Raw genomic sequence first — 15,432 nt, 5'->3', positions numbered from 1 at the left:
AATAATAATAATAGAATGAATACCACATTACCTATATAACTGTTTTCTTTTTGAACCACTACTTGAAAATTCAAAGGAAGATTGATCTTGGTCGAGACAAAACCAGGCATAAAATGTGAATGCAGAGCCAGGCCATTTCTGAATCACAGGCAAAGCAATTCCTGACGAGCTGTGAGACAGGTTAAAGTATTGCAAGGAACTCTCCAACCCCTGCTTACGGGCAATAGTAAGCATAGCTCGGGTCACGGGTACAACATATGGATGACTCTTCTTAAGTTCATCCATCCGCAGCAGTCCAATAAGATGAAACAGCTCTTCAGAGCCCATTGATAGGCTGCCTAGTGAGCCTAACAGACTGATCAAGTTTTCTGCACAGACTCGATGCAAAGAATAATGAGAATTTAAAGTATCTATTATTCGGATGACCATGCTAGCATTGACACACATTGTACGGCTTTGTTTGTTTATGCAGCAGATTCGCTTCAGCCAGTCAGAGATGAAGATTTGCAGATCATTGGACACTATTTCTGGCAGCCACTGTACAAGCAGTAACAAGGGCTGGACATTGCTTATGCCATAAATCCCAACTGCAGCATGCTCTCCCTCTACAGCCTGAAAGTAGAAACAATACAGTAAGAAGTTGTGAAGAAATAAAACTAATTGAAACTATGTATAATGGTAATGGGCCACACATATGCCCAGATAGCAAAAGAACCTCTCAGATCAAGATTAGAAAAAAATTAAAAAGGTGCCGTAAAATATAACTTTTAATACTATAAAATCCACCAAAATTATAATGTGAATCCAACACCATATTAGAGCTGCAACGATTAATCGATAAAATCAGGCGTAATTCCCGAAAATCTCGTAGCTTCCTCACTGACAGTGAGTCACTGTGGAAATCGCCCAACGCCCGGGACATGCAGTTCCGGGTGTCGGGCAGGTGAATTTTTCAGGTATTTAGCCCTGCTTCGCGCAAGCAGGGCCAAATGCCTGAGGAATTCACATATAACAGGGAAATCGGTTTTGCCCTGTAACTAAACACCTATAGGCTACTGCTGAGTGCTGCAGCCTAAAGCGAGCCACGCAGGAGGACAGCGTCCCGGCATAGGCACGTGCAATGATGCCGGTCCAGTATCACCATGACCGCCGAGCCCCTTTGCCCCTGCCGGAGCGCACATGGGGGCGGAGTACAGGTAGCAGGGGATCAGAGAGGAGGGGAGGTTTGGTAATAATGTGGTACAGGAGAGGGATGGGGTTGGGCTGAAATATCATGACACGGGGGGGGGGCATCAGAAGAGGGGTATAATAACACGCGGAATCAGAGGGGGAGGGGGGATATCATGAAAGAGGGGGCATCAGAGGGGGGAGAATATAATGGCACAGGGGGGATATAATGAAAGGGGGGGCATCAGAGGGGAGGGAATAAAATGACACAGGAGGCATCAGGGGAAGGAATATAATGAAAAAGAGGAGGCATCGGGGGGGGGGGAATAAGGAAACAGGGGGCATCGGGGGGGGGGGAATAATGACACAGGGTGCATCAGAGGGGGATATAATGACACGGGGCATCAGGGGGGGGGATATAATGAAAGAGGGGGCATCAGAGGGGAGGAATATAATGACACAGGAGGCATCGGGGTGGTATAATGTCACAGGGGGCATCAGAGGGGGTGAATATAATGAAAGAGGGCATCAGAGGGGGGTATAATGACATGGAGCATCAGAGGAGGGGAATATAATGAAAGAGGGGGCATCAGAGGGGGGTGGACTATAATGTCACAGGGGGCATCAGAGGGGGGGTATAATGACACAGGGGGCATCAGAGGGGGTGAATATAATGACACAGGGCAGCAGGGGGGGGAATATAATGACAAAGGAGTCATTAGAGGGGGTATAACGGCACAGGGAGCATCAGAGGGGGGATATAATGACACAGGGGGCATCAGAGGGGGGGTAATAAATACTTAATAAAGTGTGTGTGCACTATAGTACAGACACAAGGGTGCAATGCTCTGCACATACCCCCATGGGTAAAGCGGTGTGTATGTAGTACATATACACTGATAAACACATGGTAGTATGTGCAGAGCATTGTATCCTAGTGTATGTAGTACTACAGTCTGTACTACAGACATGGGTCAGGTGCAATGCTCTGCAGTCTACACATACCCCCATGTGTATAGGAGTGCTATATATATAAAAAAAAAAAAAAGTAAAAAAAAAAAAAAAGAAAAGTGTAAATAAACCACTCCCCCAATAAAAATTTGCTCCCCCTTTTCCTATACAAAAAAAGTAAAAAATATATATATTTTTTTTACATATCTGATACTGCCGCATGGCTAACTGTCTGAACTATTAAAATTGAATCTTAGTAAATCATTAACCTTTTATTTTAATAGCTCAGATAGTTACCCATGCGGCAGTATCAAATTTACGCTGGTTTCTGTACAGGATCATTAATAATTATCAGCGTAACCTGTACGGCATAAACGTTAAAAAAAAAATAATAATAAAAAATTAAAAGAAACTCCAAAATTGCTGCTGTTTGGTCACATCACATGCTAGAAACTTTTAATATGGCCATTGTACATAATTTTTCAAGTAGAATCAGCTGAACCCCTTTTTTCAGTACTAGAGGTTTGTAGCCCTTGTTGTGGGGTTGGACTGATTTGGTTCTATTTTACATGGTGTGAAAAATAAGGTAACCGTCCTCAAGTGATCTAGTGAGAGGGGGAGGGGTTGAAGAGGAGGACGGAGATGAGAGGGGAAATGGGAAGAGGTGGGAATCAGATAATAGAGGTGAGCAAAAAAAGAGAGATTAGACCATAGAGTAAAAATTATATGAATTTAATGAAAAAATTTCATAAAATACAAAAAGGGTATATGTGAGCTGCAGGGCCCTTGCGATTCCCCTCCAAAAATGAAAAATAAGAGATAATAAATACGATAAATTCAATATAAATAAATAAAAATTGCAAAAAATATGCAAAAATAAAACGTCAATTCTGAATCCCCAGATGGTGCATATAATGTCCTATAGATCAAAGTTCATGGATATGCATAGACATTCAGGTGCAAAAACTGTCAACACAGATATACGGTGTAATATGAGGCACAGTAATATGTGGCTGCACTGGTCATGTAGAAAATACCGTTCCAATACGTTACATGTAGGATAAATAAGTGCAGAAGGTAGTATCCTGTAAAAGGGCACAGCAATATGGTGTATCAATATGTACAGTCCTGTAGGTAAAAAGATATTCTGCAGGTTCCTGTTATGCAGTTATGTCCATAGGATCCTGTGAAGAAATAGCGGTGGGACTATATCCCTCTGACCCTGTCCAGCTGGGCAACAGCCTGGTGCGATGTCTTTTTTGCTCGCACTGCACAGATGGAAGTGCCAGCAGCAGTGCGAGCAAAGAAGACATCGCACCAGGGACATCGGGTCGGTCCCGGCAGCCGTCAACTGCTGGGACCCGCAGCTAATACAAGACATCACCGATCGCGGTGATGCCCTGTATTAACCCTTCAGACACGGCGATCAAAGTTGACCGCCGCATCTGAAGTGAAACTGAAAGTATCCCGGCAGCTCAGTCCCGAACAGCTTACAGGACACCGGGAGGATCTCTACCTGCCTTCTCAGTGTGCGATCGGCGAATGACTGCTCCGTGCCTGAGATCGAGGCAGGAGCAGTCAAGCACCGATAACACTGATCAATGGCATGTTAATACATGCCAATGATCAGTGTAAAAGATCAGTGTGTGCAGTGTTATAGCCCTCTATGGGAGCTATAACACTGAAAAAAGAAAGTGGGAAAAAAATGTTAATATATGTGATTTAACCCCTTTCCTAATAAAAGTTTGAATCACCCCCCTTTTCCCATAAAAAATAAATAAAAATAGTGTAAATAAAAATTAAAATAAACATATGTGGTATCACCGCATGCATAAATGTCCGAACTATAATAATATATCGTTAATTAAACTGGCGTGCGCGAAAAAAATTCCAAAATTCTAAATAGCGTATTTTTGGTCACTTTTTATACAATAAAAAAATGTATAAAAAGCGATCAAAAAGTCTGATCAAAACAAATATGGTACCAATAAATACTTCAGATCATGGCGCAAAAATGAGTCCTCAAACCGCCCCGTATGCGGAAAAATAAAGTTATAGGGGTCGGAAGAGAAAATTTTTAAACGTATACATTTTCCAGCATGTAGTTATGATTTTTTCCAGAAGTAAGACAAAATCAAATCTATATAAGTAGGGTACAATTTTAATCGTATGGACCTACAGAATAAAGAAAAGTCGTCATTTTTACAGAAAAATGCACTACGTAGAAACGGAAGCCCCCAAAAATGACAAAATGGCGTTTTTTCTTCAATTTTGTCGCACAATGATGTTTTTCTCCGTTTTGCCGTGGATTTTTGGGTAAAATGACTAATGTCACTGCAAAGTAGAATTGGTGGCGCAAAAAATAAGCCATAATATGGATTTTTAGGTGGAAAATTTAAAGGGTTATGATTTTTAAAAGGTAAGGAGGAAAAAAAGAAGATGCAAAAACTGAAAACCGCCTAGTCCTTAAGGGGTTTGAATATCATTAAAAGTTATATTTTACGGCACCTCTTCCTTTTTTTTTCAAAGAATTAAAATAATAGCTAAATTATAAGTATAGTTAATGTTAGATTTTGACATTTAAATTCAAGAAAACACATATAGTAGGTACCAGAAGGTAATTCTACCCCCAAACAATAGCAAACAACCAGAAAAGAGGTAATTGCCTTAGAGTCTTAGGGGAAGATTTATCAAAACCTGTGCAGAGGCAAGTTGACATAGCAACCAATCAGCTTACTTCTTACATTCTTAACAAGGCCTCTGAAAAATGAAAGAAGTGATCTGATTGGTTGCTATGGGCAACTGGGCATCTTTGCCTCTGGACAGGTTTTGATAAATCTCCCCCATAATGTTTCATTACAGCTTGTTAACTAGTTTCTGAGTTACAACTACACATATTTATTGTTTATCAAACGTAGGATAACACCTATCCTAATTTGAAAGTAAAGGACAGGGATGGCTTCGAGGAGGGACCCGGCTTAAACGGCGCTTAACGACCACGAAAAGGTATGGAAGATAAAAGGGGATTTTATTGACCAAGATGCAACGCGTTTCACTGCGCTTGCGCAGCTTCCTCAGGCATGACAAAGGCAGTACACAACAGCTTGTTTATAAAGGTAAGAATTAACCCCTTCTTTAACAAGGCAGGAACCAGACACAAGACAAGAGGAGAAATTAACCCCGTGTGTCTAATATTACCCACATTGCGAGTTACGAATCCTGTTGCAAATCGCAATGTGCAGTTAACACGAGAATTAACACCAATATATGAAGTTACAAAAATAAAATATAAGAATCATGACAAAATTATTACAAAGCATACATGTATTTTTAAAAAATATACATAAAAAATCATTATACAAAAAAATATATAAATATATATTTGTGGTTGGTGCTCATTAGCGTAGCGTACCTACCTACTAACACCTTATACCAGACTAGACAATCTATAACCTCTAGGCAGTCTGATTTATGCCATGTACTGCCACGTAAGAGTACACCTGTAATTAGAGGGCATACCCTGAAGTAAAAATGATAGAAATGAAAGATATCTGAATGACGGAGTATTTGGTGGGGCTTGAAGAACCCGCGGCGTCAGGAAACGGGTACTGCCATGGGTTCTTATGGCAAATACCCACCCCTCCCACAAATTCAGGCTAAATGCTTTAGTCTTCTTGCTTGTGGTCGGTGCTCATGAGCGTAGTAGCGTCCCTACCTACTAACACTTTATACCAGACTAGACAATATATAACCTCTAGGCAGTCTGAGCTATGCCATGTACTGCCGCGTAAGAGTACACCTGTAATTAGAGGGCAAAAACTTCAGTATCAGTACAAACGCCTTATTATCATAATACATAATAATCACATTACCACCGATTGAAAGGTGTGACACCTTTCTGACTTGGGATTGGGGATACAGCGCCCCAACTTCCTGATGACGTGAGCTGGTACCCCATGCAGAGATGCTGATGCTGCGGCGCCTATGCATAACGAGTGGCCTGATATGACTGATGGAACCCCACCCAATGCTTTAACCAAGTTGCAAATAATTCTAACGAATTGTGCTGTGGTGAGGGCGGCCCCCTCTAAATGGCAGCAGCAGTTTTATTGACACCATGAAGGGATGCTGATGTAGCTGCCCCGATGCGTGGGTAGTGATCGAATACAAAGGACAGATCATTACCTAAGGATTTAATGAGGATACGTACATGTCTGACAAATGAAATAGTGGGGAGTGCTGCCCCCTTAAACAACCATGGCTGATCCTCGTTGGATCCTTAACGTGCAGAAAAAACAAAGCTTGCAACATTCGAACTGGGCACCACTTATGGGACGTGGAAAAAGCTGTATGATAACATCCTGATCGGGCAATGAACTTAGCTGCTATACAGTTTCAAAGCGTAGTTATCTGCGTCCCAACAAACCTGATGTAACTTCGACCACGCACCTGCATGAAAACTGCCCAGGCCTTAGGAAACCATAACAACCTAAGGATAGAGCGGTCTTTAACGTTGAGCTGTCCCAAATGGAGAATTATCTAAAGCGTCTGCTACCGTCTTACCAAGCCAGTTGACAAAAGGCTAACGGCAAGAGGGCCTACGAGCCTCCCTCTTTGAAAGCTCTTCAGAGCAGCGTTGGTGGCGTGAGATGTAAACAAAGACGCCTTGTCAGGGCAAGACAACTTGGCAAGAAGCTGGATGCCTGACAGATATACTTTGATAGTAATACGAGCTCAATGCAGAAAGAGTGGCAAAACCCAATGAAAGCAAGTAGGAATGAAATGGTATGTGGGACATCCCCTGGGTATCTATTTTAAAAATTTTTGTAAATATTCCCGACTGTGATGTACACACTCTGCATTTTGGAGGCTCTCCGTGACCTGTGGACGTGACAAGTCGCAATAAAAACAAACCATATGTCCAACCCAAAGTGCAAAAATAACGTGTATGCACAAATAACTAACTTGTCGCCAACCTAAAACCGTGTCAGGATGAAATTGAAACCGACCTGTGGAAGTGACCGGCAACGAAACCACTTATGCAGAAAACATGACCATGAGACTCAACCAATACATACTAATATCATCGTCAACCTGAAGCCGAGACGGACGAAAACTTCAATAGAAACCAAACTATATCCTTGTATGCACAACACAAATGCTAAATAAACATATGAAAACATGTAATGACATAGTCGCCAACCCGAAGCTGTGTCAGGTTGTAAATGAACCAGCCTGTAGACGTGACAAGTCTGGCCGTCAATGAAAGACTTAAAGCGTACCTGTCATAGTGCAAATAAAAAAGAAAAAAAGTGATGTTACTCAGGACCCAATCCTAGTATTTATCTGCTGGTGAGTTACTTTTTCATTGTGCAGGCTGGAGGGGGCGTGTCAGTCTGTCTCCCTCACAGGAGCAAGCCTGTGCAGTCAGCCAATCAGTACTCTCTACTCTGTAACCCTTTCCTCTCTGGTTTTATGCTGTGTCATGTGTCAGAGGAAGATACTTGGAGCTTGCCTGCAGTAATCAGAAGACATTATGGTGAATTCATAACAGGATAAAATGTATAAATATAAGAATAGATCTTTATAAACTTAGTGCAAGGATTTTTTAGATAAAAGTACAGCATTTTTATGAATACATGTTCTCCTAGTAAAGCTGGATGCTAATCAGCATAGCTGTCACTATGTGTGTAATTCATCTTTCACAGACTCCTGAATGTCTGATCAACTTCTTTGTCATTCAGGAGTCCAAGAAAGCTTTGACTATTTCAGCATGCTGGGAGTTGTAGTTTAGTAACAACTGAAGCTGCAATGTTTGTAAAAGACTGTTAGAGCAGTGTTGCCTCCAGCTGTTTTAAAACTACAGCTCCCAGCATGTCCACACATCCTTCATCTGTGGTTTTGCATACACAATAGAAATCTCCTATACTGGATACCGGTATGCTTTACGGACGGTATCCAGTATGCTGTAAAACCTAGACTAGTCTGTCTGGCTAAAAGACAGGCAACCCCTAGTTGTGGCTAATTTGTGCTTGAATTTCAGGTGAAATTTTTTTTTTTTTAAATATTATATATATTGTGAAATGTCATATTATAATGAGTCCTGCAATATATGAAAAGTTTTTAACAATGACAGTGCCTCTTTAACCAAAAAGATAACCAATAGTATTACCGTCAACCTGAAGCCAAGACAGGTCATAACCCTGATTGACCTATAGACGTGAGAATTCTCAACTGAACATAAGGCTATCTTCCTGTAGCACAACCCGACTGCAAAATAAACACAACGTATATGATGACATTGTCGCCAACCTGAAGCCGTGTCAGGTTGTTTCCGGACCGACCTGTAGACGTGACTGGTCTAGCCGAAATTAAAAGCCTCAACGGACTAGTAGTGTCGACATCAACCTGAAGCTGAGACAGGTCGTAATCATGATTGACTTGTAGACGTGACACGTAACCACAGAAACCAAGCTATATACTCGTATGCCAGACTCAAATGTCAATAAACATGCCGACCCACCCAACTATCTGTGTATAGAGTAACTCCTTAACGACGAAGGACGTATATTTACGTCCTGCGCCGGCTCCCGCCATCAACGGCCGGGACCCACGGCTAATACAGGACATCACTGATCGCGGTGATGCCCTGTATTAAACCTTCAGACGCGGCAATCAAAGCTGACCGCCGCGTCTGAAGCGAAAGTGAAACTATCCTGGCTGCTCAGTTGGGCTGTTCGGGACCGCCGCGGTTAAATCGCGGTGTCCCGAACAGCTTACAGGACACCGGGAGGGACCCTGCCTCCCTCCTCGGTGTCCGATCGGCGAATGACTGCTCTGTGCCTGAGATCCAGGCAGGAGCAGTCAAGCACCGATAATACAGATCACTGGCATGTATTAACTTGCATGTGATCAGTGTAAAAGATCAGTGTATGTAATGTTATAGGCCCCTATGGGGGCTATAACATTGCAAAAAAAAAGTAAAAAAAAAAAGTGTTAATAAAGATCATTTAACCCCTTCCCTAATAAAAGTTTGAATCACCCCCCTTTTCCCATAAAAAAAAATAAAACAGTGCGTAAATGTCCGAACTATAAAAATATATCATTAATTAAATCGCACAGTCAATGGCGTACATGTAAAAAAATTCCAAAGTAAAAAAAAAAGCGTATTTTTGGTCAATTTTTATACCATTAAAAAATGAATAAAAAGTGATCAAAAAGTCAGACCAAAACAAAAATGGTACCAATAAAAACTTCAGATCACAGCGCAAAAAAATTAGCCCTGATACCACCCTGTACGTGGAAAAATAAAAAAGTTATAGGGGTCAGAAGAGGACATTTTTAAACGTATACATTTTCCTGCATTTAGTTATGATTTTTTCCAGAAGTATGACAAAATTAAACTTATATAAGTAGGGTACCATTTTAACCGTATGGACCTACAGAATACTGATAAGGTGTCATTTTTACCAAAATATGCACTGCGTAGAAACAGAATCCCCCAAAATTTACAAAATCGTGTTTTTTCTTAGATTTTTTGAATTTTTCACAATGGATTTTTGGGTAAAATGACTAATGTCACTGCAAAGTAGAGTTGGTGAGGCAAAAAATAAGCCATAATATGGATTTTTTGGTGGAAAATTGAAAGGGTTATGATTTTTAAAAGGTAAAGAGGAAAAAACTAAAAAGCAAAAACTGAAAAACCCTGCGTCCTTAAGGGGTTAACTTAATGCCAACAAAACCATGCCTTTGACAGTAAAAAGGCATGAAACATATGTACCGAATTTACATGAACGTATACCGAGGACGAACACTGTAAACATATGCCTAGCATGACTCCTTGACACCAATGCAGAACATGACAATATGAACGTGGGCCTGGCATAACCATCAAGACCATATGCACATCACGAACACCATGACCGTATATAGACCAAACTATGTAGGCGTATGCACGGAACAAACTATGAGCGGATGCAGCAAACAAACTATGAATGTGTGGCTAGAATGACCTGCATGAGTGAGCGTATGCACTGAACAGACTATATGAGCACATGCACAGAACCACGCATATGCCCAGTGCAAACTGTATGATTGTATGACGTACTGATGCGTGAAACTACACACATTTATGCATTCGTTTTCTGACCCACTGTTCCACATCAATAAAGACCTGATGCGAAGCGAAACACAAAGTTTATAACCCACTGCACACCAGTGCACCACGCAAGCGTATGCTTGAGCCAACTGACTGTATGCCCCAAACAGCTATATAAATGTATGCACATAACTATATGCTTAAATGAGCCCTTATACAGAACTATCTAGGTGAGTGTGTGCATTAAACGAATGATGCGATCATATAGACGTGCGCACAGAATAAAACGTATGAGCGTATGGTGAGAACTAACTATAAGAGCGTATGCACCAAACCACAATGTGAGCGTGTGGGCGTAACAAACTGTTCATGTAAATGCACAAAACAAAACTGTCAGAGTGAGTGGTCAGAGCAGACAATAAAAGCCTGTGCCCAGGAGAAACTACGACTGTATGTACAGACCTCACAATGTAAGCGTATAGCCAGAACAGACTAAATAAGCGTATGCCCAGAAAAGAACAAAGTATATGGGCGAATGCGCAGAACAAACTATATGACTGTACGGCCTGAATAACTATGTAATAGTGTGGCATGAATAAACTAAATGAGTGTATGACCGGAAGGACTAACGTGCACATGTGGTAGAACCAACTAAATGAGTAAATGCACAGCACATCTATGCACGTATGGCCAGAACAAACAAAACTGTATAAATGGAACCAATAATATAAGCATACATGCAGAACAGACTACATGAGTGTAAGAATGAACTATATGAGTGTATGCACCGAGCAACTAAATGAGTAGATGCACAAAAACTGTATGCGCGTAAGCCCAGAACAAACTATAAGCTAATGAGGATAAGCATGGAACAAACTATGACAGCGTATAACCAGAGCAAATATGACTGCCTGCACGGAACCAATCACATGGGCATATCCAAGTGAGTGTATGCACAAGACTAAGAGCATGTGCACCTAACTATAAGAGTGTATACACAAGACAAACTATATGCACGTATGAGTAGGACTAACTGGGCGAGCGTATGCTGGGAACAACTAGGAGCGCATATGAACAGCAATGACTTTATAACCGTATCCACAGAACAAACTATATGCACGTGTGCATAACCGTGCAGAAAACAAACTACATGCTTAAATGTACAGAACAAACTATATGAGCATATGAACCTAACAACAATGTGAGAGTATGCACAGGATAAATCATATGCGCTTATGCCAAGAACAAACTATATGAGCGTATGCCCAGAACAACCATGAGGGTATACACAAACTAACCATATGCAAGTATGTACAAATGAACTTTATGTATGGAACAAACTATCTGAGCGAATGCACAGAACAAACTATAACACATGTCTGCCGCAAAACAAATTATATGAGCGTATGCACAAAACTATATGGTGTTTGACAAACTAAGCGTTTGTACTGAACCCACTGGATGAACATATGCACAGGACAACTACATGAGTGTAATGTCGTGGAAATACTGACCACCATAGCTGCAGATGTGTTTTTTTTTTTTTGATGGCACATGGAGGTGTGTCATATCTTCTGTAGGCTGAATCACCTTGTAACCTAATGCTGACTGTATGTATGGGCGTGGCTCTGTACTGTATGTATGGGCGTGGCTCTGTACTATGGGAGTGGCTATTGAAAACCCTCCTTTTGTTGTCTACATAAATAAACTGAACACTGACCTCCTCCAGGGATTTCTTGCTATGCTGGAGGAGAAATCGGTTGCTGGACCACTGACTGTCTGTCTGTGTTTTTTCAACTATTGCGAATTCGCTATCCCTAGCAGACCACTGAGCCCGAATTATTACAAGTCTGGATATTCTACAACAGTATGCACTGAAAAACTAAGTGTGTAGACTGAACGAACTATATGTGTGTATGCACAAACTAACTATGTGAACGTATGCACAGCATAAACTATCTGCACATGCACACAGAACGTACTATTTGAGAAAATGCACTGAAAACAAACTATAAGAGTGAATACCCAGAACAAACTGTAATCGCGTATGCCCAGAATAAACTACATGCGCATATGTACAGAACAAACTATGCGCATTTGTATGGAAACTATAGTGCAAAAACGAACTATGAGTGACTGTACCAAACAAACGTAATGAGCCTATACTCCGGACAACTATATGCGCAAAACAAAGTGCCCGCACGTATGCTCAGAACAAACTATATGATCGTCTGCGCCGGGCAACTTGATAAACGTATGCACGGAAAAAACTATATGCGTGCCTGGAGTAACCATGACCACGTACCCATGCACGTAACAATGCTCTTTATGCTGTACGAGCGTGTGAACACTATAAATGCTACGGGCATATGTACAGTATAAATGCTACGAGCGTATGTACAGTATGAATGCTACGAGCGTATGTACAGTATAAATACAACGGCGTATGTACAGTATAAATACAACGGGCGTATGTACAGTATAAATGCTACAAGCATATGTACATTATAAATGCAACGAGCCCATGTACAGTATAAATGCTACGGGCATATGTACAGTATAAATGCTACGGGCGTATGTACAGTATAACTGCTACGGGCATTTGTACAGTATAAATGCTACGAGGGTATGTACAGTATAAATGCTACGAGCGTCTGTACAGTATAAATATACATCTAATATGATTGTATGCATAGAACAAATTGTAGGAGCGTGTGCGCAGAACAACTATGTAACCATATGCATGGCATCCATTATGGGGAGCTGTACCGTAATGACCGTATGTGTGTAACAAATTATGGAAGCATGTGTACAGAAAACTATCCAACCGTATGAATAGCACAAATTATGGGAGCATATGCACGGAACAACTAAGTAAACATATGTACCGAATAAATGATAAGACCGTATGCGCAGAAATACATGAGCTAACCAAATGCAGCAATAAGAGCGTGTATATATATATATAAATATATATATATTTTTTTTTTTTTTTTTGCGTCATGCTACAGGGGGAACCACATGTGACACAGGTATGCCATGTGATATAGTTTCTCTATAGTGAGCCATGGAAAAAACACACAATTCAGATACCAAGCGGGGTAAGGGAGGGGGGCCAGTGGTGGGGCCGAAGCATGTGGACCCCTGACGTGTGCCCCCCCACCTGAAAACTCCCCTGGTGTTGATAGCCCGTGCGGGAGCGAGGTCTGACGACAGACATCCCCATATACCTGCCGCCGTGCCCCTGTCACTGACAAATGAGAGCGCAAAACTCAGTGGAAGGGGGTCAAAGGGGGGGGTGAAGCTGATGCCGAGGACCAAGCGTGTAGGCAAAGGCAATGCCCGTGAAACCCCCTTCCCCCCCATAGAAATCGTGGGGGAGCGAGGTCCCCACAAGAGACATCCCCAAGTAACCCACAACGTGATCGCCCTTATAAGGTCTGCTGGGGGAGTGGGCCCAGACAACCCGCAGACTAGTCTGACAGCAGGCCCGGAACCCCACCAGTGCTCCCGCGCTTACCTCACGTACGTTGCACATAACAAAGATGCGTCCTTAACAACCGCAAAGAACGCGGGTCCCGGGGGCCAGGTTGGCCGAGTGTACCCTTGGATTTCTGGCTTACCCCCGGAGATCGGGCTGCGAAAGAACGCCCTGCAGACTCTTCCGGTCAGCTGACTCTGAGCATCAGCTGATCAACGTCGCGTGAAGAACCCGTGGCGTCAGGAAACCGGTACTGCCGCGGATTCTTATGGCAAATCCCTGCCCCTCCCACAAATTCAGGCTAAATGCTAGCCTTCTTACATATACAATACATGAAGCAAAAACTTGAAAAATGTTAATAATATTAATAAAATTACGGGATACATTATGTAATGAAAAGCTGTTTTTAATATTGGATCTGTGTTTGGACATACGTGATCGCACAGTTTGAATCGTGCGACCCACATATTGCAAACGACAGCTACAATACAACAGATATACCACAAATTGAGTATCACAACTCACCCTATGAATAATAGAAAATGTTTGGTTAGTTTGAAAAGAATCAAACACAGTATTGGGTGTACCAATCATGGGACAGCATAAGCATCGTACCTTATTACAGGGATAACAACCCACCATTGTTGATTTTGAAGAAATCTGGATCTCATCAATACTATTTTTCAACCTATTCGGGGCTACTAAACTTTGCAAATTTCTGGATCGCCTAAATGTCACTCCAGGGTTCAGAAAATTAAGGGAGAACTGTAATCCCATGTATTAGAATTTAGATGCTCAACAAACTCCAGGCCTTGTTTATAGGTCCCTGTCCAAACAAAAAACTAAATCATCAATAAAACATAAAAAAAAGCAATATGGGTGTTCTAGATCAGGGACTGTGCAATGTGGAGCGCCTCAAATCAGCCCATAACCAGATTTGCGTAACTGGGGGGCGAAGCGTGTCCCCATAGCACAGCCCCTGATCTTCCTGTATATGGTGTCCGAAAATGAAAAAACATTGTGCTCAAGAATAAATGAAATGGACTGTAACAAAAAATTTGCCTGATCCCCACTCATAAAGGGATCCTGTTGAAAGTAATCTCAGAGGGCAGAAAGACATAATAATAAAAATGTTCTTTATATAGCGCCTACAGATTCCGCAGCACTTACAATTATGGGTGCTTACAAAAATGCTGGTGTTGCACTAAATTTTTCATTTTCACAAGGGAAAATAGGAAAAAAGCCCCCCAAAATTTGTAACACCATTTCTTCTGAGTAAGAACATACCCCATATGTGGATGTAAAGTGCTCTGTGGGTGCAATACAATGCAATGCTCAGAAGAGAAGGAGAAACATTGGGCTTTTGAAGAGAAAAGTTGTCCGGAATTGAAGGCCACGTGTATTTACAAAGTCCCCATAGTGCCAGAACAAGGGAACCCCCCACGTGACCCCAATTTGGAAACTACACCCCTCATGTAATGTAATAAGGGGTGCAGTGAGCATTTACGCCCCACAGGTGTCCGACAGATTTTTGGAACAGTGGTCCGTGAAAATGAAAAATGTAATTTCTCATTTGCACAGCCCACTGTTCCAAAGATCTGTCAAACGCCAGTGGGGTGTAAATACTCACTGCACCCCTTATTACATTCCTTGAGGGTTGTAGTTTCCGAAATGGGGTCACTTGTGGGAGGGGGGGGGGGGGACTGTTCACTGTTCTGGCACCACGGGTGGCTTT

At 41.8% G+C, this 15,432-nt stretch overlaps 1 protein-coding gene across 3 annotated transcripts in view; it reads right to left on the bottom strand.

Moving 5' to 3' along the window:
- Positions 1-15,432, bottom strand: part of NBEAL1 (neurobeachin like 1) — a 273,447-nt gene that overhangs the window by 134,898 nt on the left and 123,117 nt on the right. For all 3 annotated transcript variants that reach the window (XM_056534118.1, XM_056534117.1, XM_056534119.1), the window contains one exon: positions 32-612. In XM_056534118.1, the coding sequence (XP_056390093.1) occupies positions 32-612 (581 nt within the window). The remainder of the gene's footprint in view (positions 1-31; positions 613-15,432) is intronic.

The sequence above is a fragment of the Hyla sarda genome, chromosome 8 (genome assembly GCF_029499605.1).
Source record: "Hyla sarda isolate aHylSar1 chromosome 8, aHylSar1.hap1, whole genome shotgun sequence".
Lineage (NCBI taxonomy): Eukaryota > Metazoa > Chordata > Amphibia > Anura > Hylidae > Hyla > Hyla sarda.
The sequence above is the reverse complement of the archived record's forward strand: the minus strand, read 5'-3'. Positions and strand labels throughout refer to the sequence as shown.